The sequence below is a fragment of the Calidris pugnax genome, unplaced genomic scaffold (genome assembly GCF_001431845.1).
Source record: "Calidris pugnax isolate Ruff unplaced genomic scaffold, ASM143184v1 scaffold20, whole genome shotgun sequence".
In the NCBI taxonomy this organism is placed as follows: Eukaryota; Metazoa; Chordata; class Aves; order Charadriiformes; family Scolopacidae; genus Calidris; species Calidris pugnax.
The window spans coordinates 387064-413123 of NW_015094510.1; the positions used below are offsets into that span (position 1 = coordinate 387064).

A 26060-nucleotide genomic window follows, 5' to 3' on the forward strand; every position below is an offset into this window, starting at 1 on the left:
CCCATGTGGAAATACTTGACACCACATAGGAAAAGCCAGCCTGGCTCAACGCACGTCAGGTCACCAGTGGCATCGCAGGCCGCAGGTTGCTGAGCTTTCTTCTCTCCCTCCGTTCTTCAACCCTCCAGGCAATTTCCATGCCCAAATGACTCCCAGGGACAGGGCAACATGTCAGGTCTTAAGATGCAAGAGGCAGCGTGGCCATCCCTGACTTTTCCCACCGCTTTGCTGCAAAACACAATGCTGGGAGAGGGGAAATCATGGACAGGCTGGATAAATTCACTGATGCTTTGGCAGTTGAGAAACTTTGACCTGTGACAAAAAATTTTGTCTCTCAGTATATTTCAGGGCTGGTGATGGGGACTGTAGGGATCCTGAATTTACTAAGAGGAGGGGGTGGTGTATGGAGTTGTCCATAGTCTGATGCTGCCTACCAGAAGAGTGAAAACTAGACAGTGTAGAGGGGCATCCATCAGGTATATGTCTTAATTGAGAGCCAGATCTGCACAGCACCTAATTTGGGTTCCTATTCTGAATAGCTCTCAGGGAAGCAGTCTTCTTCCACAAGCAGCAGAGAGGAGCCCAGGCTCCCAGAGAGCTCTGCAAGTGTGAATCTCCTTCCATAGTCTGTATTTGAAGACCAGGGCCTTCATACCCCAAAGTTCTCACCTGTGGTCTGTAACATCATTGCTTACCACAACAGTGGAAACCGAATGAAATCCCTTTACCAGTCCATTTCAGAGAAGACTGAATAATAACTGAATACCAAAGGCCAAGGCCAAGTCACAGAGGTGGCTGAACGAGGAGCTTGTCAACTTCAAGTTGATGAGGCATTTTAGATTTTATTTTATTTTTTTAGAGCAAAATTTGAAAATTATGTTTGGCACTTTGTAATTCAGCCTTTATCAGCAGTGAGTTCCTTGGCACAAGGCAGAACCCATCTGTTCAGGGGAAATGTCAATAAACCAAAGCATAACAGGAGACAGGTGGAGTTACAAGCGGGAGACTTTACGGAAGGCCCGCACAGATGAAGTTATTCCACTGCACCAAAACAGCGTGATCTTCCCTTGCTGCCCCCAGCTATCACAGCCACGATGTCTTCTCCCCAGCCTGCTAGCTCTCCTATCTGTCCTTGAGATCCCCTGAGAGGAAGGAGCAGCATAAGCTGCTTTGGCACCCTCACTGCAGCTCCTCATGGTGCCATGTATAAGCTCAAACTTGGAGCCCCACCGCCCCTCCTACACCTCCCAGCTGTCCTCTTCCTTGGTTTCATCCACAAAATGCTCTCCCAAACTCCTCTGATCCATGTCCTATGTTTTCTTTGCTGCTTCCAAGGACGCAGACACAGAAGGGTCCACAACTGGGCATGAAAGGGTTTGGGAAAGCCACTGACCAAAGCAATTTGGGAGCCATTGCTGAAAAAACACCTAGTGCACATTCCAGCAGCACTCCTTTTCAGAAGGAGGAGAAGCTAACCCAAAAATATATCGAGCACCTCATTTCTAGCCACAGCAGAGAAGTTCTGGGAAACTTCCATCTCTTCCAATTGTCGTGCTTCAGGGATGACCACAGAGAACAAAGAATCAGACTCAACACTTGCTTTAAATGCTGAAGGGAAAAGAGCATGAGGAGCTTGATGGGGGAACTATATACAAAATTTGAGATCTACTGTAAAGGAAAAGAGAAAAGCAGGAACTATTGTTCTTGCACATATTTAGGTGGACATCTTAATCCTTTCATACAAAATATTTTCCCAAGGTGAAATTCAAACAATTTTGTCTTTCAACAAATCACCTTAGACACACTTAGCTGGAGAGAAAGAAAAAAAAACCTGCAAACTTCTAATAAATGCAACATCAGAAATTTTATTTACAAATATACTGTAATTCAACAACCATTCTCCACTCAGTTTGTGGAGGAAAAAGTGATAGTGACATTTTCCAAATGGGAAAAGAGAACTCTTCCTCTTAAATGGATTCCACAGAATATTATGCCAACACCACTGAGCAAACAGATTATTCTTTGTATTTAAGTTTCAAAAAAGCAGATAATTTTAGAAACCAGCATATGGAAAGCAAACACATTTGTGTGCATTTAAATGCAGCTTCATAATTAACCTAGAGAATTCACTTTCAGTATATGTCAAAAATAAAGACAGCAATTGCAAATATATATTTATATTAGCTATTTCTCTAATGCTCATTTCAAGAGCTTAGAAACAAAATACCCTCTTCATATACCATTGGAAAGTCAACTAGTTGATTATAAGCCTCAAAAATATTTTGAAGTTATTACTGAAAATATACTTATTCTCCCTTGTGCTCTCAGTACTTGAAGCTGAAAAAGTGAAAGCATTTTCCCCAGATATTTCCTTACTGCAATTACTTTCTTATAAATAAAAATAGTTATATGAAGAATACAATGCATTACTAGGAAGACTAGACAAGCAAGAGTTACTCTTAGAAAAAACACACACATACACACAATATATATATTTATAGATCTACATCAGCAGCAATCACCTCTTCTTTTATCTGCAACAGTGGTTTCATATCTTCATTTGCTTCACATGGAGGTTGGTTGTCCACCTGTTAGAGAGAGACAGAAAAAATTGTAAATAAAGTCTATCTACTGAAGAACCTTAGTGACAAAAATTAAAATTTCCAAGTTAAAAATAGTCAGATAATGGCATTTCCAATACCTATTAAAAATGGTAACACAAAGTAAGGTATACATTCTGAATCTAGCAATGCAAATTTAAAGAACAATAAAAATTTGAGTTTAATTCCATTATAGCACTGCAAGTATTTCAGGCCAAGTAATATTCCACATAACATGCACCTTACCAAGATTTTCAGAATTTTTAGTATTAGCATAGAGACAGGGTGACAGTTTTTCTAAATTTACCCTTCAATAATGAAATTAATATTTGCTAAATAACTGTAACAATATTTAGAAAGGACTTTTGTATCCTCTGTCTCCATGTATCTGCAGGCATCTGCCAATTCAATGGTGTTTTGCTACAACGTTCCAAGTTTAAACCACAAAATTAACATTAAAATGTGCAAAAATATCACACCATAAGATTACACAGTGAATATTAACGATCTCACAGTTTATCAAACCTTTTAGCCATTATATTCACGTTCCAAACTAACGAATAATTAGCCAGGCTGATGTCAAATGCCAACTGCAAACAAAGTAATCTGCATTGCAGACCAGTGCTGTGCTGTCAGTATTATCTTCATCGCAGTAATCGCATAGCCAGTTTTTGTATTATTCAAGTAGCTAATTTGAATTACTAATCACTAATTTCAATGCTTCATTCTGTACCTACAAGTTCTTACAATTCCCGATTCACTCGCATCTCATACAATTACGTTTTGAGGTGCCCACTGGCCCAAGAAGATGCAGTCTGAAGGGAAGGGAATGGAAACATTTCTCACAGATCAACTCTGCTTCTGAAAGGCTCTGCTGTGATTTTATGGGCTATAATGTCAAAAAGAGACTAACAAGCAATTTATCTATGATGAACTTTTTGCTTACTTCCATCACCAAATTCCTGAATGCTGTTCTTGCCAGGAAATAACAAAAAAAAAAAAAAAAGATTTTTTTTTTCAGTACTGAACTTACACAACTCATCCAGCAATTTTGCCAGCTAAAAGAAAAGATAAAGCAGAAATAACACGAGCAGGTTCCAGATTGAATCTCCTGCACATTTATGTGCTTCATATAGGAACATGGTCACTTTGGCATCAAGCAGGAGGTAAATTCTCCGAACGTGGACACCGAGAGATATGACCCAGTGCTCCAGGTCACCTCCATATGGAAGGAGGTGATTCTCTTCCTCCTTCCACTGATCACAGAGGCACCCTTACACCCAGCATTAGCCTCTGTGAAGGCATGGTTAGCGTCAAGAGGAGGCCTGGGGTTTTCTGGTTTTAAGCTTGGGCACCACAAAATCACTTCTGTGTGGTGCAGTCAACTTGTCTTCTTCCTGGAAGCCAAAAATGGGAGTCTGAAAACAGCAACAGCATCAGATGCAGAGCTTCTCTTTTTTTCTGAGCTAGGCTTCTAGCCAGCAGATGCCCAAGACGTGCTCAAGTGTTGTAGCATGAGTATCCTGTTCCCTTCACTGCCTTCTGGTCCACTGTGAGAAAAATGTGCTGGGCTCATGAAGAAACATGGACATCTTTCCCAGGAAGTAATTCAGAAATGCTTTCCCTTGGCTGAATTTTATCATTCCAGAGAATTCCATATTTGCTACGTAAAAATAGATCTATATAAAACTCCGAGACTTGTCAAAATTAGGAGGTTGTCTACCATCATCTATGACAGCAGAAAAAACAACTCAACACCACTATTCAAAGCCTTAACATCATGCTCCAGTAAATTAGAATTCTGCAAACCATAATAAAGGAAAAAAATTATACTGCACCTTTTAATTAAGATCTGTAAGTAAATCAATTCCTCCTGAACTTGTACCTAAATGAATAACCAATCACAGACCTATAATTCAGATAATAATAGCATCGCAAAAAGAAACCAGCATTTGTGCCACCTGCACAGGATAAACTAATAGCTTTCCAGGTATGCATTAGGACTGAATTAAATACATATTCAGAATACTTTAAAAAAAAAAATCTAGACAATTTTTCAAAAAGACTTCTCTGTTATCAAGACAAGCCTGTTCAGCAACTGACAACTCCTTGACACCACTTTCTCAGATCTATGAAGAAAGAAGGATGACTATACTGCATTTTCTGCTTGAAGCTGCTTAATAACAAGGTGGCAAAATCAGCTACCAGCAAGTTAAAAGTTAGGAATGACTACTCTTAAAAAAAGAGAGAAACTGGCAATCAGACCTTACGCAACCTATTCTCTAAGACATCAACTTAAAGGTAAACGTGAAAGCCATCGAGTGGCTCAGCTGTGCAAACACTTGAGGTTTTACAGGACAAAGAGAAACCAGGGGCATGCACACTGCAGCTGGATTGCCTTACTTTTAAATCTGACATAGCAGTCGTTGCAGAAGAGTTTGTTGTTTCGGATCCTGACTTCAGCTCCGGAGCGGGATCCCCCAAGGTCGCATCCGCAGGCAACACACTGTGTGACAGACGAACCATTAGCAACTCCTTACAAAATATTAAGAAACTAAAATGCTGTTCAAAAGCAGCCTGGATTAAAGCTCAACAAAGCTTGAACCATAAACCCACAATCACTAGAAGCAAATGTGTAACGATTAGTAGATCAAAATGCAACCAACCCTGAGAAAGTGTTTTAAGGCGACGACTGGACAATGAATAGCAGAGATACACCGACTACGCAAACACAGAGCAGACACTTTTTAGAGATTAGTTCATTAAATCTAATTTGAAGTTCAGTTTCTCTGAAAATTAATACTGGCTCGACATGAAAAAAAATTAAAAAAAAAAAATTGTTCTCTAGACAACAACAGCAATTTTGGCACAGAGCACCTGGGGGTGCTACTTGCAGATTTCCATGCGGCACTATATGCAGCCCTTTGGCACCCAAAGCAGCAAATACTCAGGCACCCCCTATTTCCTGGGTTTGCATCACAGGAACAAGCTCTTATTTGGAGAGAAGGAGCCAATTTCTTTTTTTTGAATAAACACACGAATAAAGGGCTTGAAAACATTCGTGCCAAGTTTAAACTATTTAACTATGGTGGCTGAACACATCTTTGCTGTGAATGTCAACTACTTCTGGAAGGACTGTAAACCAAAGTGTAACACTCCTTATTGAACTGAATTTGAAATTATGAGGCCAAGTACTCAGCTATCTACAGAAGGACAGATAGCTTGCCTGTTTAAATGAGTAATAAATCTTTTGGATAGCAGTCTGTTCAACAGCTCATTAATCTCGAGAAATTTGAAAAACACAGATTGCATGTTTTCTCATGTAGTTTAGGACTTACAGGTGGACTCCCTCACAGGGAATACACGTTCTACAGAAAGGGAGTGATGACCAACCCCTGGATTACTCCAGTCCCTCCTGCTCAGGAAGATCTCCAAGTCAATCCCTTGTAATACTCTAGAGTTTACACATTCGAGCTGGACACAGAGGGCAACACAGGGTTCTGTTCTGAACCCGACACAGAAGTCTCTTTCTTAAAGCCATGGGAGAAGCAGGGCCCAACAGAACTTCCAAATTAGTTTAACTCCTCATCTGGTCCCTACAGCGGGGGAGCTAGGAGTGTTTTTACATCTTTGCAGGCAAACATTTATTCTTTCAAGTCTACATATGCCCCAAGCTGACTGAAAATCACTCAGTGGTGAGCATGAGCTAATACACCTGCCTAGCTTCTGAGCAGGGCTGATTAGGACTACTATCTCTAGCTTCTGACCAGGGATGTTTTGCACTAACCACAGCTTCTGTTTTGGTGCTGGGTTTTATCCTGCCAGTTTGAACACTGCCAACTCGCCTTCGCCTGGAAAACACCGTGTGAACACTGTCTGCTAGGATCAGCTTAGAAGTGATGGATTGTCTCAAATCATTCAATTGCATGGGTCCAGGCTGAGATTTTATCTGGTTTTTAAGGACCTGATTTCTCTGGGACTGGTGGACAACACCTTCTGATTTTTTTTTATTTTATTTTTTTTTTGCTGTCCATTTGAGGAAGGAAAAACTTTGATTTCACAGCCAACGTGTCCATTTTACTTGTCAGAGCCCTACTTGTCAGCTCTGGCATTTATGAAATAGTCCTAGAGTTGAGTGCTAAATGCCTGCAGACAGGACTGCCCCATGGAAATCTGCATGCACCACGCTGTCAAGAGTAGAAGGCAAAGCAGTGATTAGTAGAGCCCCAGTGAGCGTAACACTGAGCAGCCATGCGTGCTCCTGATTAGTTCCTGTTCCTTCACGACGTGACTCCCAGCTCTCACCTTAAAGCAATGTAAATGATAACAAAGACCAAGAGACTCAATGATCATGGCTGCTCCTTTGCCCAGAACGTTATTACAGTATGAACAGATTTTCTTCCCACTGACTGACCTAGATACAGAATGAAAATCCTTAAAACCAGCTTGAAAAGGTTTTAAAAGACAAAGAAAAGCTATCAAAGACTTTTTGAGATTAAAAATAAAAACATACTGGTAAAAAGTGGACTATTAGGCTGCTTGGGGAAAATAAACTGAAAATTAGTATTATTTACAGTGGATCTGAAAGCTAGGGAAAGCTGAGGCGTTATAATTTAGATCAAAGTTACATAGGAACAAATGAAGAGATCCTGTCACATCCTTGGGAGACGTTTCATTGTATAAAATACCTTTGACTAATAAACATGAAGAATATATTGTTAAGTTTGTAGAGTAAGAAGACAGGTTATACGCTCCTGCCTTACTTTTTATTTGCAGGGAATTATCCTGAAGGCTAAGTTATATCAATCAGCTCCGCCAAGTGTCACCATCTGCACCTTGTTAGATAACAGAAGGCTAGTCATGGACATGTAATATTATGTTAACTCTTAGAACATATGCCATACAGAGGTCATTTTCCATAGATCTACCAAGATGTTCACAAATGGAAGTGAGAACAAGATAAGCAAACATGGTTAAGAAGGTAATTTCCTTACATTATAAGGAATGTAGGAGCCTAGCTTTTTATTTTTTTAAAAAAAAAGGGCCAATTTATCACAAGGTGCCTGAGAGTGTAGGAGCTAGTGAAGCAGTGTTCACACTGTTATATACAATACATGTAATTGTGTGGGGATGATTCTCCATGCTCTTACCCCAAGGTATTTTTAAAGTTTCAAGTACATAAACAGCAGAGTTATCTACCCTACCACAACTGAATTCCAGTTTTGTTTCAAAATATGTTGCAATTCTTGCTTTCTCCTCCTAGATTAAAACCAACATCCTACTCTGTAATTCTCCAGGGTCACGGGTTATGAGCATTCCTGAGTGCTCCTTGAGAAGATATTGACCACATGCCAGGAAGGGGGGGGAGGAGAGACCAAGAAGAGGGCCATAAAGCGTGGGTTTCAGGAATCTTTTGTTAAAACAAACCTAAGAAAATAAATGTCAGAAATGCCATCTGGAGTAGGCTTTTACTAATCATTTTGGTAACCAACATACAGCTTGGAGACTGGGGATTTATTATTCCAGTTCCTTTGTTTTTTTAACCGATGTCAAAGCAGTGATGACAAACCTGAGGAATTTTCTGGATGACTGGAGCAGGGGGGTAATACCAGCCCATATTTCCACCACCCCATCCAGCCAGAAAACTCCAAGTACTTTTCAGACTTGTTAATCAATGTTATGGGCCAGAGCACTGCTGTAGACCACCATACACCCAAAGCCCACCCTTCAGTGTGGCCTGACGTGTGTATCTTCCCAGCAGAAGGGCACCCGCTCACCTGCTGCGTGTCTGGGACCCTGCCTGGGAAGTAGAGAGGGGAGACTGAGCCCGGGGGGCTGCCTGGGACACGGAGGGGGCCCTCACAGAGGTGGCCGCAGGAGGTGCTTTGCTGGAGGAAGGAGTGCACATGTAGGCTCGGTTTGAAGTGGACACCGGGCGACTGAAATCTTGACTGGAGGAGGACAAGGATGTAGAGGAGGCAGAGTGGCTCAGCCATGTATGGTGCCTCCATGAGCTCGTTCTTGAAGAATCAAGGTTGTCCAAAGACTCTCCTCTGCAATAAAGGTACACATACAAACGTAAATGGCAGTACAGCTGGAACAGAGGAGCTACTGTGCTGTTGTTTTTTTTTTTTTTAAAAAAAAGGAAAACATTATCCTAGCATTTTTGAGATTTTCTAGCATGAATGTTTGTTTGATCACCCTGAGCAATATTCTTCACATACTGATTTAAAACGTTTGAGCCACAAATGATCCTTTGTGTCCAGTCCTTGTCTCACGGGAAAAAGGCAGGCGAGGCAGAAGAGAGCACTTAACCACTAGAGAATAAAGGCAAAAACACCCTTTGCTCCAGCCTTATCAGGGAGAACCATATCAAAATCCGCTGTACAGCAACCGACCTCAGATACCAGCTTTGTTTTTGTTTTCTCCTAGGGATACCAGATGGAAATAGCAATCCACCCAGACTGGATAGCATCGTCTAGGTACAAGGTGTTGGCCCAATAGCCAAACATTCTCCTGACTGATAACTTGGCTGTTTCCAAAGTGACAAATCCAACATTCATACATTACTCAAAGCAAGAAACGCTTCAGACTTTGACATACTTCTATGTAAAAAAAAAAAAAAAGCATATTACTCAGCCCTAGTAATCAATTTCCACAATAAATTGTCACGCTGAAATTCTTAGCCACGTCTGTCAATGACAAGGCAGAGTTATTGATTTCCACTGCTGGTACACCAGCCAAGAAATAAGCAGGAGTTATTTACAGGTCACATCCATATTCTTTGTTTGCAAAAAAAGCATTCAATCCCAGCTGCAAGACCGCTACTTTCTTTTGTCTGTACTACTCTTCAGTTTACCTTATACCTCAATTTGTTTCTCTGCTCCGTAAGGCAAGCTGAAGTTTAGAATAACCAAACAAAAATATTTGATGAAGACAAAGTTAATTTTTAACGCGATTCCTACCTCCTCATACTATTGCTGTACAGACTAACAGGCTCCTTATGTATACTGGAACTGCGCTGCCTGATCCAGCTGCTGTCCGTGTGTAGAGATGTTCTCTTCCTCATTTCCTGAAGGATTTGCTGTCTCTCCAACTCTGCCGCAGAGAGGTTCTGCTCCTTCTGAGATTTCTTCTGCGATTCACCCGTGTTCCAGGACCTCTCTGAATGCTTGCTCTGAGTACCTATTTGGACAACATGTGCAAACTTAAGCTTCACCTTAAGGCACAAAAGCAGGTATCACGCATCCAGTACTCCAGCTACAACTCCAAAAGCAGTCATTCATCACCACATTCACAAGTTTCTCCAGTTCGTTTTTGCAGTGGGGTGACCAGTATCAAACTGGGCAATACATCATTATTAATACCTTTTTTTTGATTCGTGTTTCCATTAATGTGGCCTTTGACATTATATTTAACTTAAATACAAGTAGGTGTTTCCCTTCACTTCCCAAGTGCATGTGAATACACATTTGTGTGTACTCATATATGTACACACATACCTGCTTTTTTAAAAGGGCACAATCTCTTTTAGTGCCACAATTTGGACTCTTCTTCCAATACAAACTGAAGCATGTATGGAATATACAATTGAACAATGGGGCACCTTCTTTCTCTTTAGGAGTTCATATTCTCTCCCCTGTTTTCAAGAATTCTTTCCTTATTCAAGGCACTAAACACATTGCTTTATATGAATATATTGGAGGGACGAGGGAGGGTTGGGGCAGGGGGGAGACAGAGTGTGCAACCTTATGGCCTTTGAAATTTTAGAAGGGGAAATAAACAAGCCATCGTTCTCCAATATGTGTTCACATGTTAGAAAGCAACAACTTTTCCTTTATTTCCTAGATCCAGTAACTACTTTTTGCAGTAAGATTAATTAAGAAAATTACTCAGCAATAAGTCATTCAATTGAAATTTCAATCCCTGTAAACACTGCTCTGACTAGATTTGCTCTTTGTTTTATTGCTATAGATTACCATTACAAATTATTGTGGAAGTTTACTCGCTCATTAGTTTCAACAACCAAGCATTAATGTGTGAAAGCAGTATTGTCAATCTGCAATATTTCCTCTAATACACCTTTTACATTTCTATGATTACTTCGGATTACTCTTTTTAATCATATTTTAGACACAGGAATAGTTTTTGGGCATTTTCCACTGTAACATATTCATAAAACTGGTTGGTTTGTTTGACACACATTCCTCTAAAAATGCAGCAATGTAACTGAAAAGAAAAGCAGCCATGGAGTCCAGGAGACAAGCCACTGTGACAGTATTGAGAGCTGACTTCTAGCTGTGTTATTCCTACACTAACAGAAGTTTAAAAGAGCAAACAGTTGGAATAAATACATTAGCATCTTGGTATGTGCAGCTTTTTTTTACTGACAGAGTCAACATGTCAATAGCACATATATCTTTGATGATATACCTACATGATTGGTTTAATCTCGGTCGTCTAAAATTTCAGCATCTGGGATCTGTTTGTAATCACTGCTATGGCACTTCAAGAGCAGTTAATCATATTTTTCCTAAGCTTATACGTTACTGTATGAATTTCCTCTCACTGTTAAAACTTATTTAAATCGTGGCATGGTATGAAGTTGAACTACAATGCGGCTATCAAAAAGCACTTCAACAATTAATTTTCTTAGGATGACTATCTTCGTAACACCTTCTTTTAAAAAAAATACATTTTTAAAATAAGGGAAATTAAACAGTACTTACCATTTCTGATTGTGTTGAATTCATTCAGTTCTGAAGTTGACTTGGACTTATTCCTAAGGATATAAAAAACATTCATTTCTCTGTCTCAACCAGGAGACCTCATCAGAGACAAAGATCTTATCATTGCAAACCAGAGATACACAGCCCCCTTTTTCACCATCCCTCCCGTCAACAACTTATGCTGTACTTAAAACAAGAGGCAAAAACACCCAAACAAAGATCAACAGGATAGCATCCTGTTGATATCAATATTTAGAAGTCAATAGGCAATCACTGATGAAAAGTTAAAATTGTGTATTGAAAGTTCCCAGTGCTTCAAGGAACTGAGCATTGTATTTGCTTCAAAAAAAAACCATGTACAAACCAAAGTCCTTCCCTGTGGAAGCTTTATGAAGACCACAGTCAGACAGTCAAAGAAGTGACAACTTTCAAAGCAGGATTATACATGATTTAATTTTATAAGAAACTTACATCATACTTCAGCCCTTTTGCTAGACCATAAGCAAAACACCTCCTCAAAATGCAGATTGTTCTCGAGAAATTTATTATTCACAGATTATACCCGGCAGCATAATTTTTAAATGAATTCTAGCCAAGAAATGTCATTTCATATACAGGAAGACAAATGGCAAAAAGCTGGTTTTCTGACAGTAAAGAGTAGGAGCTTCAGCAACACCTCTGTGCTGTATTATTAGGTTCAAGTAATACAGCCAGTTTTTTAGTTTAAAATACTTTGGAAAAGAACAGAAATCTTTTGCTGGGTCACAGCTCAAAGCTGCTACATTAATGTGTTTACAGGTACAGCATTGGCTGCATAACAGCATTTTGAGGGAGCCTTGTCCTTTCTCTGTAAATAAACGATGCATAAACTGCATCGCATTTCTTGCTCCCCCAAATTCTGATTGTCTGTCCTATGGTGCAGACCTACTTTATTGTGTGTTTGAGAGGATGCAACAATTTCAGAGTTGCTTGTAGTAAAAAGGAGCTCCAAAGAGCAGGTCAGCCTTGCCTGGGATGCTTTTAGCACCTGAGTGCCCTCCTCTCACATATAGGCAAGATGTCACTATTTAGTGCAGGCACCTTCTGAAGTTGGATTTAGATCTTCCATTAGCTGTACCCTATAAGCTTCAGGGTTCCTCTTAATATAAAAAAAGGTATGCTCACACCAACTATAAGATCTGATTGAATATGCAAGAGAAGTGATCTTGTAGAACTACCGAGGGATGCCATCCAAGAGAAAGGCTTGATACAAATGTTCTAGATTTAGGTTATTTCAGTAGTTTTTAACCATAGCCTAGAAAAAGGTGTCTATTCAAAGAGCCCAAATCTGCAGTGGCTGATATATTCTATTGAAATAGAAAACAAACCAAACCAAGCAAACAACAATAAAACTCCCAAACAACCAAGCAAACCCAAATAGAAAATAGCCAACGTAAGAGAGAGTGACTTAACAAGTGACACATCTACTATCTTCCTGATAAATACACTGCTGCTGCCTCTCATTTCCCTCCCTGTTTACTCTCTCCTAAATTGCACAATCCTGATTGGGATGACTGCACCTTAGTTTGTAAAGCACATTATGACACAATCACAATACTATCTGAAATTGTTTGCCAGCCAGATGAGTCTAGTACCACCCACATATTTACTGCCTTATAGTTCTGCTTCTCCCAGTAAAACCCTACTGACTGACTAACCGTTGTTTACGGCACCGCATAATAAATTGCCAAAAAGTTTGACTGCTTATTTTCTCAAGATGAAGGCATGCCTTAAAAACTGCAAAACACAGCAGCAATATAACATATACGCTGAGCTGCCATGGCTAAAGTTTGTTGACAGATTCCAAGCTCTCTGATGCAGAAATGGTGATGTTACAGTCTATGCTGAGATTCAGTATCACGCATACCTGTCAGCAAATGACTGCTCAGGTTGCTCCGCAATGGTTTTTGAGACTTCATAACGTTCATAATGCCTATTAAAAAAAACCCAAAACATTATGTTCATATAGAGATAAAGACACACATAGACATAAATATTTCCTACTAAAAATACACAAAACAGATCCTTAGGAGGACAAAAAAAAGGGAAAAAGAAGCCCACCACCCCACCCAACATTTAAAGTTCTAAGGAGGCTTAATTTTAGTCAGAAATACTACTAACAAAATAAAGCAGAAAAAGATTGTTCTAAAACCTGCCTGAAATTACATTTTTGTAAGTGACAAGGAATCTAAGCCTGAGCATACCAAAATGGTTAATACTTATTGCTGAATATGTTTTAGCCTACCTCTTGATTCCATTTCTTATTACCTGTCAATGAGAGGATGGCCAGCTCGATCCTCTATTGTTTTAGACACCTCATAGCGCTCATAATGTCTAGAAGCAAAATACAGACAAAATACATATTAAATGCAAAATCAACGTTTTCTAGAAATGAGCAAACAATAAGTATACATACAGAAAAATGAGACAGTTCAGATATTTTATTTAGAAACGTGAAAATACATGAGAAAACAACCCCGAAGACTTTTTTTAAGATGCTGCAAAATTGCAATTATCAGTATATGGCAGTGATTAACTCATCCATTTCAAAGCTTGGCCCAAACACAGCATGCAGTTCTCCAAAAGCTACATGTATATTCTAGCAGACTGTGACGGTGCTGTTGGTAACCCACAGAGAAGCACTAACTTCCACTGACAAAGTTCTTCCAGCTGCCTATCTCCCACCTCAGCCCTCTTTGTAGCAAGTATCAGGCCTTCACAGATGTTTATATAACATTTCAGATTTCAAGTCGTATCTTTGGATATCATCATAAAGCAAACATTTAACGCTAGATATTTTAAATCCCAGTTTCACTGAACTTGTTCCCTTACGATTAAGCAAAGCCACCCTTGTTTAGCAAAACATATCCCTTGGCAGCAACCTCAGAAGCGATGAAATCCCCTGAGACACAAGCACATATCAAGGATTTAGATATGCAGATACTGCACAGCTTAGTAAGTTACCGCACAAAGTCCTATTATCTTGCAATTGGGGCAAGCTAAAACTTTAGAGATAGCCCGGCTCAGCTGCCAAGAAGAACCTGTTTAGCCATGGTATCAACTGTGCCGCTGCTTGGCTCAGCAGGCATCACAAGCAGCAGTCATTTACAATGAGCTAATGTAACTCCAGGTCTCACAATCTCCCCTGCAAACATACGCAACTTTATAATCATATTTTCTTCTCCTAGGACTTAACTTGATACCATGTGTTATCTTCAGTCATCTCTTATTACTTGTATAAGAAAAGGGGAAAATCCTCAAGAGAAACAGCAAAGCTAGTCATACACAAGGCAGTAAGCCAAATGCACATGAAATAAGGAAAAGTTACTGTTTTAATCTGTTTCAGACAGATGTCTGTAATAGTAGTCTGAAAACTTCTGGGCACTTGTAAATTAATAGTTGGGAGCGGGGGAGGTTGCTTGTTTGGTGGTTTTTTTTATAAAAACTAAAAATCAAGCTGCTGAAGAAAAGATTAGAAGAAACCTTTTCATCCTCTAGGATCCACAAGGGGTACTTCTAAACAGGCTATGCTACCTAAGCCAGTATCTGTTCATTCATATACCATATACCATGATACCATGGACAAATTAACCCAGTGGTGCAATTGAACTTTATCGTTACACTGTTGAACTAAAATGAGAGAGGAGTCCAGAAAGTCAGTCACATGTTTGTTGGAGAAGAGTTAAATTGGCATTTCTTCTGAAAGCACCGTATGGTGAGCCACTGGCTCTCAAATTACAAGTTTATGCAGGGTTGTTATAAAATCTTCACACTCAAGTGCTTCAGGTCATCTTTGATTTGGCTGTAATTACTGTGTTTACACTTCCTATTTAAAAAACGAGCTGAAGTGCGTTAATAGAGCACTTGATTCAAGGGGAAAGACTTTGTCTTATGCCTGATTCTTCTGCCTTCAAAAAGAAAGGCTGTCCTGTGGCATCTTGCACTGACTGATTAATATTACATGAATAGAATCACAAAATGGTTAGAATTGGAAAGGACCTTAAAGACCATCGAGTTCCAACCCCCCTGCCATGGGCAGGGACATCTCCCACCAGACGAGGTTGCTCAGAGCCCCATCCAGCCTGGCCTTGAACACTTCCAGGGATGGGGCATACAGAGCTTCTCTGGGCAACCTGTTCCAGTGTCTCACCACCCTCACAGTGAAGAACAGACTTATATATTCAGGACATATGCACTCCCTTTAGAAATGTAATTGAATTTTTAATGCAGAAGGAAGAGAGGGTACATCCCATCACAAGTGCACACCTTTTGTACTGAGGAGTCTCCACTGACACCTCCCTCTGCCGCCTCTGCTCCTCCATCTCCGCCTGCCGCCTCTGCTCCTCAGCCTGTTGCTGTTGCCTCTCTTTACGTTGCCTCTCAAGCTCCAGTTCTTGGAGTTCCCTTTCTTGCTCTAAACGCAGGGCTGCTTCTTCCTGGATCCTCTGTTCCTCCTGGAGCCTTCTCCTTTCTTCCTCCTCGTCCTGCAAGCGCGCCGCCAGCTCGCGTCCTCCATCTCCTTCTGGCTCCTCAGGAGTACCCGCTTCAGGGCTTGCCCTCCAGCTGGACACAGATGGAGCCCGTGGAGGGACAGACGTTACGTCTAAGGTTAGAACAGTCTGCTCCTGTAGCAAAGAAAATAAAATAAATCACATTATTAGGTAAGGGAGCTGTTTTATTAAACAGGTTGCTCACTCAGAAAAGTTCCTTTATTCTTTGAGGGAAGACTATATAAAAGGCATCCCAAACGCTTCCAACGCAAGACCCAGGGTGTACTTTGGTTTCATTTTTTGAGTGCCTGCTAGCACATTCTCCTAACACAAGAGCTTCATTCCACATGGCAGCCTTAGCGAGCACCACAGGCAGCGCGGCCACAACTATGTGAAACATTCCGCTTTCTGAAGTATCACTTACATTTCAAGACATCCCATCCCCACTTAAATATCCGTGGAAAACAAACGCTTTCACGATACCCAGCATCTGTCCCTACTGTTTTGACTTCGAAACCAGAGACGTACTTAAGAGCACATACACTAAGGTACGCGCTGCACATGTACATCAGACCAATGATTTTCACGTGAAGCATCATGAGGAGGAAACCACCATCCTCCTCCATTCTCCTACCATCTGGAAATGAAGCCTCAGACCTATCACCCTATGACTCTTCTCTCAGACATGAAAAAAGCTCTTTCAGTTGTCAAATATGATTTCACTGCAGAGAAAAAAATATTGTTTGTCTACTAAGGACTGGTCCATCCAAACTTCTAATGCTAAAATTATATTAAAGGGTTTACATTCTTGCACAGCAACGTCCTCTAACAGCTCAAAGAGCTTTCTTATTGAAGTCCTAAGCCTTAAATTACAGTCTTTGTGACTGTATAAACACAACTGATCTAGCTAGGATGCCTGAAGCAGCACTCCCATAGCAATAGACAACAGATATCTCAGACACCTCCCACACCCAGGAAAAAACCTGTTCATCTTCCCATAAGCAAGAGCCACAGAAGTGAGCATCTACAGAAACTACATGCATTCGGTATTTTGAAACACAGGATAGCAAATCTGAAGTTGATTTGATATGCAAATTTATCAGAGATGGGATGAACTGGTTGCCAGTACAAGCCAGGCCGTCACGAACATGCCTCATGATGAAGTACTGAAGCAGAATTCCAAGATGTGGCATCAGGAGGTAAATATACAGCAAAGGTAACCATTCCATTCTCATCACAGTAATCAACACACGCTATAAGCCTTTGCCAATATATTTCTGGTGTTAGTTACCTAACCAACCCATTAGGAAAAAAGTCAAATTCAACAGGTCTCAAAACATCCCATTTACTCTTTCCTTACCATTTTTGCAACCTCTTTCTACCACGTCACAGCCAACAATTATTTTTCAAAAATGAGAAGATAAATGCCATAGCAAAGTAAATTATGTCCCTCCTTGCATGCATTTACTAGCTAATAAAAAAGCTATCATGAAACCAAACAGTCAAAGGGGAAGCCATATTCATAGCCTACCTCATCAAAATACTTGGAGCTCTCTTTTTCTGCTTCTTGCTGAGCTCGTAACCATTCTTCCCTCAATTTTTCTTGTTCCCGTTTGTATTTTTCCTGTTTGATCAGATTGACATTAAACAGGCAAACAAGAAACATGGCATTTTTAATTGGGTTTAAAAGGTACTGCTGGTATTTAATGTGCTTTTTAACAAATCAGTACGGTAAAAATGTAATGGAGCTACACTAGGACATTATGTTGGCCACACGTGCATGAAATCCTGGCTCAGATACAATCCAAAGGAGTTCTGCAATTGATTTTGAAGAATCCAGGCTATTACATGCTTAGTCTCGTAACAACTGACCTCACATCTGTTATATTCCCCACACAGTTTAGTTCTCATTTGAACAAAAATCAGCTATCTAAGGTATTTTCTTGAAAGATGGAGTGATTATATTTAACTTGGAGTTGTGCATGTTAATATGGTAAACAGAAAGTCATCACTAAGTGAAATATGAAGCAGTAATTTGGTTTGAACAAGAACTCTTGGGCTTTTCGAAGCTTATCTAAACAAAACCCAATTTCTGGACCTCCAAACTTGTCCTATGACTGGATTTGATATGAAATCAATGTAATATCTTAAGGCATTACTCAAGATGCACAATAAATGTTTTGGTGGTTTTGTCAGTCACCATTTAGGTCTTGGGAAAAGCAAAATATTTAATGATGTCAAAAGTATTCCGTTAAGATACTGGAAATAAGCAAAGAAAGACTTTGCTTCCTTTTTTTGTTACTTGAAAATTCATTACTGGGATCATGGGGAAGAGAAAGAGCATTATTACTCTGGCCAAATTTACTACTTCTGGACTAAAAAAGGAGAAGCAAAGAAAAGAAAAACTATGGTAGAGGGCTGAGATAGCTCTCAAGAAATGGGAGCCAAGGTTTACATTCTTTAAAGGTATCTCTTTAGGCATCAAATGGAGCATCCAAACCATAACAGAAACCACAAATATGTTTAGGAAGGCACAGCTCTTGCCTTGCAGAGTTTGTAAGCTAAAAGGAATAGCAAAAAATAACACATCTGAAAAGTAACAGAGTCGCTAAGCTGTACTTTGACATCACAATTGAATGTACCAAACTTATTAAAAGGGCTCATGCAGAGTCAGCGATGTTCACTGATGTCTCCCCTATCCCAGGCTGTAGAAAACTATAATTTAATTTGCAGAGATGTGCCTTGTTGAATGTAATTGAATGGGCTTATGCTTTATTGAGAGCTGAGGTCTTTGCAGAGATGTGCACTTGTTTTTTGTGCTACTCTAAAATGACAAAGATTGCCCCTTCCCTCTGCAAGGCCTCCCTCCATCTCTAACAACCGCTTATCAAGGAGCCTGCACAGACTGTGGGACAAAGCGTTGTCTTTGGAGTCAGCTTCCAGGAGTCACTTAAGATGACAGTAACTCAGCCCCTTTCTCTAATACAGCTTTGAACTAACTCTCTGCCCATTGTCTCTGCGTGTTGTTTGTTTTGACCACTGTATTCTGCTGTGTTTTCACCATTTAGTTAAGTATTCCATAGAAATAGAGACAAAAAACTAGAATCTTGCGGCTCACTGAGGTTGTTTCCTGTAGTAGAGTCTTTAAATTTTGTTCTATTTCACGTGTGCCTTAAAGCATTACATTCACATTACAAGAAATAAATGAACCTACCACATCACTAGGAAAGATGTCTTCAGCCTTCTGAATCTAAGTAATATTCTAGAAGGTAGTTTTTGTTATTCTCATGCTAAGATCCCAGGAATTCTAGTTAAAAATCATTGCACCAGAGTATCACAAGAGCAGCAGAGTTTTAACCTTTTAGAGACTGAAGTCTTAACACAGCAAAGATCTAAACCTGAAAGCAATTAGCTTATGTGCAGATCATGCTAGATCATCTCCAAATCAGCGTTAACAACCCCATGCAGCGCTACAGGCTGGGGGAAGTGTGGCTGGAAAGCTGCCTGGAGGAAAGAGACCTGGGGGTTCTAATTGACAAACGGCTGAATATGAGCCGGCAGTGTGCCCAGGTGGCCAAGAAAGCCAATGGCATTCTGGCTCGTATCAAGAATAGTGTGACCAGCAGAAGTAGGGAGGTGATTATGCCCCTGTACTCGGCACTGGTGAGGCCACACCTCGAGTATTGTGTCCAGTTTTGGGCACCTCAATACAAGAGAGATATCGAGGTGCTGGAGCGAGTGCAGAGGAGGGCAACGAAACTAGTGAAGGGCCTAGAAGACAAATCATACGAAGAGCGGCTGAAGGAGCTGGGGCTGTTCAGTATGAGGAAGAGGAGGCTGAGGGGAGACCTCATCACTCTCTACAACTACTTGAAAGGACACTGTAGAGAGGTTGGGGCTGGTCTCTTCTCACAGGTAATTAACAATAGAACGAGAGGGAACGGCTTCAAGCTCCAACAGGGTAGGTTTAGATTGAACATTAGGAAGGAATTCTTCACAGAGAGAGTGGTCGGGCATTGGAACAGGCTGCCCAGGGAGGTGGTGGAGTCACCGTCCCTGGCTGTGTTTAAGGGACGTTTAGATGCGGTACTGAGGGATATGGTGTAGGGGAGGACTTTGTAGAGTAGGGTAGATGGTTGGACTCGATGATCCCAAGGGTCTCTTCCAACCTCAATGATTCTATGATTCTATGATTCTAAGGTGGTTTTGTGTTGGCAGGTCCAGCTACCTGACTCACAGAGGTTCTGGGAAGCAGGTTGATTCCACCCAATTAGCTGATTGCTAAATGACAGGATGCTAGCAGGCATCTAACCATGGCACTGGCCTGCCTTCTCTTCAACTCTGAATACAAGGTAGTATGGCTAATTGAAGGTAAAACTCATTCTAGAGACAATTTTCTTAAGCGGGGTGGGGGGGAACAAAACTCATCGAAAAGTGAAGACTATGGCCCCATAGGTCTTTGTTTATCCTTTAAATTCTGTTGCCTGTAAGAGCATACCAGCCTTGTGATGACTGCCCACTTCTGGCTGCAGTGAATACTCATAGTCTGGCTTTGATTTCATGAAGATCACTAATATATTGTCCTGTTTTTGCTGAATGATTACTATAGTGTGTAACTGTGCAGCCCAGCCAACGTATCTGGAAGTCCTCTTAGGCCATCAGTAAGAAGAGCTGCAGGAGTCACATGTTCCTTTTCTTCCCTTTCAGGGAAGAAATAGGGATTACCAGCCTATGATTATCAAAAGGAATTATACCTGCAATAGACGATCCTGCTCCTTTTGCCATTTTTCCTGTCGTTTTCGTTCTTCCTCTTGATCCCAAACCCGACGACTAGGAGCACTAATGGATGGAACTGGGAGCTAACATAGCACAAAAATGAAATCATATTATCTTCTTCCATGTAATCAACACATTATATTTTTTAAAAATTTTGTTTATTTTTGAAGTGAAGAAAGAAAAGCCACGACAAGCACTACAGCTTTATAGCGACAAGGACCTAAACTAGCCTTTTCTTTAAAGGAACAGGAAGCAACCATTCCACTACACATTAGAAAAAGTTAGTTGGTACTCTCAGATTTGATCACAATTTTAAAGCAGTATAGAAAGGAATAGAAAGCAGTGGGCTTCTTGAAAAGACCAGGATTATACAACTAATTAGCAGTTTGTACATACTACTTACATCAGGCATTGCAGGCTCAGGGCCTCCTGTGAGATTTGGAAGACAAAAACCAGAAATAATTAGAACCATACATACTCACTAGTGCAAGACTTGTGTAGATGTGGAAAGTCCGAGCTTCAGACTAATTTTTGCTTCCTTAGTAAGCCATGCTTGCATTTTGCCCTACTGAACCAACTTGAGGTCAGAATTCATTAGGTGCTTTCAGCTAATGTGCGCAATTGTTTAAAAGCTTTACATGCTTACAAATGCCATCAGCAATTGCTTGAATTAGCAGTGCATCTCCCACTGTGGCAACGCAGAGGCTCTTTGCTACACCTCTCCTATTATTACTGTTCTGCAACCCAACTGTTTAGCATGACCAATAACCAGAACGCTGCTCCAGGGTAGAGCAGCTACTCACCTACTGCCCTTGATGTGAATTAAGAGCAAGAGACATCCACAGGCAACTTCGCTACCACAAAACCATGTATCTTCCCCTTCCAACTGTCCTCCTTTCCCAGTCCCAAAAGCACACTTGAATGGGGTGAGCTTGTCACCATTCATCACAAACCTCATGCTGCTTGAAGGCTACCATGTTTGGTCTTATCTCGTGCCAAGATGATTATTAGAGAGATGTGTATTATGCCAATGTATTAAAAATCAAGAAAATGTGGAGAAGCACAAATTTAAGTATAATCCTTTCCCAAGCATCATCACTGTTTTTGTTTGTTGCTACCGTACTTGTTACTTAGCTCTCCAAATTTCAGTTTAAAAAAACCCAAAACCACGCATAAAAGCAATAAATTGCAAAAGTTTTCTCAAGTATAACCACATGAAGTGGAGAAAAGGTCGAATTTAGGATACAGAGGAGACGTAATGAGTCACACTGACTGGTGCCCAATCTATATGTGTGCAATTTTGTCTTCTTTATCAGATGGCAACAGCCACAGCGACAGCAGGCCAAACAAACTTGATCCCCTGTGATTGCGTCAGGAGATGTTAAAGGGAGGCACAGGTGGCACCTATCTTTGCTTTCCTTTTCTATCACCCCTGTAAACTTAGACTGGCCTGTCCAGGTTTAGAAAGAAGACTCTCTCATATTATTGTAAAGCTAGTGTCAAAAGTTAAAATGAGCAAAACTGTACTGAACGTACACTCTAGAAATACACCCTTCTCCTCCCCTCAAGCACAAGTGAAATACTTCAATATTGCTATAATATTTATGAAAATAAAAACCAAACTTCACAGCCGGCCTTTTAAAAAAAAAAACAACAAAAAACAAAACCCACAAACCAAATAAAAAAAAACCAACAACAAAATACCACCATATTACAGATACAATGCAGCAGAAGTATTTCAAAGCTAACAGAACCACAAACACAGATGTATGCTGTGGCACTTGACATATCCATTCTGGAAAAAACAGAAGCCATCACCACCAAAGCCAAAGTCCTGGCTCCACTAAAATCATTAGCAAATTCACGCTGAACTTCCAGTGGGCCAGAATTTCACTGTTTCAGGCTACAGCAAAACAGCAAGGCATACATAGTCTGAAGACAGCGTTAGACATACAACATTAGTGGAAGTATGTGAGTTGTGACATGCAAAACACCAAAAAGCAACCTACAAAACCAAAATTGAGTGCCTTATTTTTTGCCTTTAAAAGCTAACATATTCAATTCAAAATTTACATTGGTCATCTTGGGTTCTTGCGACATCACCACATAGTGGAAAACCAGCAGCTGCCTTTTTTCACCAATTTAGATGAAAGCACAGAGCTGCAACTAAAGACAAACTCAAATCCAGAGTTAAGTATTTTATCAGCAGCTCTGAGATTTGCACTAAGCCTCTGCTGGAATATTCAACATTATTCTTGTTTTGTAGGTAGTAGCAAACCTGAACAGAGTGCACTATCCTTCTTACTCCTACCCAGTGAAAAAAAAAAAGTATGAACAACATAGAAGAGATTTAAACAGCTATAGATATAAGAGAACACACAAAGACCCATTACCACAAAGGTAGACCCATGAATTGTAAGAATAACCTGATGACCCTGGGGAAAGAAGGGAAATTAATTATGTTGCTTCCTTGTAACTGCAACAAACAACTCTGAAGAGGTATAGTACCCAGCACCAGACTTGTTAGAAAGAGTGTGCAGCAGGAACAATTTCATGGAAGTACATGAAATGTTAGCACTTTGGTTTACCTTGTTCAAAAAATTGTGACCGCCTTTTTAAGTTTTTCAAATAAATAGGTTCAGATGCTATTTGAAAAATACAAAGAATACAAACAAGTCAATGAGGTGCTGTCTTTTTTTTTTTTTTTTTCTTGTAAATGACTATCACCACTGGATAACAAACGTTAGGCCTCCAATCTACAGTAACATCGCTTTAGAAAAATAAGAAGTCCCTGAAACACAAAGGAAATCTAATCCTTCATAGTAAAAAATACAGTTTTTAGTAGGTTACATCATATCCTGATTAGTATTTAATTTTATCGCTAACAATGTTGAACTAACAACAGCACACGTGTCAAGAATTTGGATTCAGATTCTCACTGTCTAATTTAACCCACTCTGACTGAAATGCCAAATTGGATTGAGAAGCCTAATCACCATTTAAGGTCATTGGAAAGGCATCTCCAGAGGGCAAATGATCTCTTGGGGAAACTCTTTTATAAATCGCCATGCACATTCAAGATAAAATGCAATACAAAGTTCCCATTTAAGGATTACTGTTCCATTAGGAAGTCTACGTACCTGGTTTCTCTCGCTGTCATCAAGTAAGGCTATAACTGTTCACAGCATTGTAAGTAACTATTATTCATACCAGAACCATCAACATTGTTCTCCAGGAACAAAAGTAAAATAATAATAGCAAAAAAATATCCCCGAAACCTCACAACCGAAATAAGGGAAAAATGAAATAAAATTGCATACTCTTTACACAATTCCTGGACACTGAAATAAATTGATACTTATACCAACTCAGTCTCCACACAAAGCAGTGGCAATTACAATAAACTGTATGTCTTCTCCTTCTCTTTCATCCCTACCACACAGTGAATTTACAACCACTAATGCTGAGACAGGGGTGGTTGTCACTGCTTTGTTGTCAGTTCTCTAACTGCTCAGCACGCCGTGGAAGCAAACTACACCCAGTTGGGATGCAACTAGATCTCTGTGATACCTGTCTAGCTGTCAGTTCATTAAGGTCTCGCTTTGCCCACTGTATAAAGCTTACGATGGTTACGGGTTTAGTGCCTACGATTGTTCCAAACCCACACAAATAACAGATGAACAGCAATGGTAGTTTACCTCTTTGTTCGCTAGAGCTGAGATCTCCTTGCACTCCATTTATCAAATTTGTTTCTGTTTCCTGAAAAAAAAAAAGCAAACAAAAAACAATCCAAAATAAAGGTCTCAGGTTCATTAGATTTGTGGAAGTTTATCCAATTACATGTCTCCCCTGAGAGGAGCTGTATATCATGAAACATTGCAGAACACTTTCCATGGAAAGATACAAAACTATCTAAAACTTTCTGAGTGCATTATATGATAAAATGACTGCAGGCATTTGAGGGGATCAATAACCAGCAGTGAACTGGTGGTTGAAATAAAAACCATTAATTTGCAAGAAAATGCCAGAAGCCAAGATCTGCCTATTTCAGCTCACTCTCAGGGAGGGAGTTAATTTACAAGGTTAATTGCCCTTGTTCTTTGGGGCTGAAACTTTCATTTACACTAATAATGGTGATAGAAGTCTTTTCCAAAGAATCAACACTCTACATATTTTAGTTAAAATATAGGCTACAAATATTTTAATACTTAGCAGTGTCCACTGCTGTACTGAATTGACAGTAACAAGTCTTTAAAACACCTTATTTACCTTAATAAGTACATGGCTACATCTCTGTATTTGCAATATCCTGTATGATCCTTAAGCAATACAAGTAAAAATAAGATTTCCAAGGTCTTTTCTCCATCCTTCCCCTACCAAGGCATTGCATTTTTACTTTCTTCCTCCCCTCAAATCCCATGACCCTTCAAAATCATACTCACAGAACTTTGAAGGCTGCTGGAGAAATCTCTTTTTGTCGATATGGTGGAAACATTTGAAACATGTTCTCCAGAAGTTGCATCAATCCATTTATTTTCAGGTGTACCTATAATGTTGGTAGCCATACTGGTGAGATTGAGGATTTTATGCCTTACTTGTGGCAGGGAAGGCTGGTCTTTGCCCCAATCTTTTTGGTATGTGGAGGTTCAAGAAATTAATGTAGACAGTAATGTCAAAGAACAGAAAAAGAGTTAGTGAAAAAACATTAAAATAACACAAAAAAGCACATAACAGAAGAGGGAGACATACAAATCAGGTGGAATTTATGAAGACAGGAAAAAGGGCTTTTATGAGCAGACCGCCTTCCCCAAAAATGCAAGTGTTAGTCATAAGCCAGGTAAAAGTTTACCAGATGTTTTGCTAATATGGACTACAGCAGCTCAACATTACAGAGCAATTAGTATTCATTGGAAACTATTTCATTAGCATTAGTAAGGATTGAGAAAATTCTTCCACCTTTACTCACACAAGGTACAACTTGACTCATACACTATCCAGGTATTGTCATTTTCATGTCCATGCTCGTCAGGAAGCACAGAGGGCAAAAAAAAAAAGGCAGTCTAAACAAGCAAAAATGATGAGGTGAAGACAAATGATAATCTTCTATCGGACTCCATAATTTCTTCCTTCCCACTAAGTAAAATTTATTCAATGAGTTCTTCTCCACTAATCTCACTCTTCGTTTGTGCTAGGAGTTGCAATTTGTTTCTCCTCCCTGTAGGAGTTGTGATTTGTTTCTTATATCCTCCTCACCTCACTATTTTTTCCCTTAATTACTGGTAACTTATTCTACCTAGCTTCCCACTAAAATAATATTTTGTATTTATACTGTGAAAGAAGTCATTGGTCACACTTCCAACTCTGGAAATCTATTTTGGGACTTTGAAAGGATATCCTGATTAAACCCATGGCAAGTCTAGAGATGC

At 39.9% G+C, this 26060-nt stretch overlaps 1 protein-coding gene across 17 annotated transcripts in view; it reads right to left on the bottom strand.

Annotated features, from left to right (window-relative positions):
* Window positions 1–1842: 1842 nt before the first annotated feature.
* Window positions 1843–26060, bottom strand: part of LMO7 (LIM domain 7) — a 161570-nt gene continuing 137352 nt past the window's right edge. For 3 of the 17 annotated variants that reach the window (XM_014965872.1, XM_014965862.1, XM_014965860.1), the window contains 15 exons: window positions 25077–25261; window positions 24333–24393; window positions 23223–23279; window positions 23028–23069; window positions 21038–21063; window positions 20613–20717; window positions 17390–17482; window positions 15635–15993; window positions 13637–13702; window positions 13236–13301; window positions 11330–11382; window positions 9566–9785; window positions 8378–8653; window positions 5004–5106; window positions 2617–4485 (listed from right to left, as the gene is read on the bottom strand). In XM_014965872.1, the coding sequence (XP_014821358.1) occupies window positions 4330–4485; window positions 5004–5106; window positions 8378–8653; window positions 9566–9785; window positions 11330–11382; window positions 13236–13301; window positions 13637–13702; window positions 15635–15993; window positions 17390–17482; window positions 20613–20717; window positions 21038–21063; window positions 23028–23069; window positions 23223–23279; window positions 24333–24393; window positions 25077–25261 (1868 nt within the window). In that variant the 3' untranslated portion in view covers window positions 2617–4329. Of the gene's footprint in view, window positions 2589–2616; window positions 4486–4518; window positions 5107–6905; window positions 7015–8377; window positions 8654–9565; window positions 9786–11329; window positions 11383–13235; window positions 13302–13636; window positions 13703–15634; window positions 15994–17389; window positions 17483–20612; window positions 20718–21037; window positions 21064–23027; window positions 23070–23222; window positions 23280–24332; window positions 24394–25076; window positions 25262–26060 lie in introns of those variants that run through there. The other 14 variants (XM_014965863.1, XM_014965876.1, XM_014965861.1 and 11 more) reach the window with 12 other exon arrangements.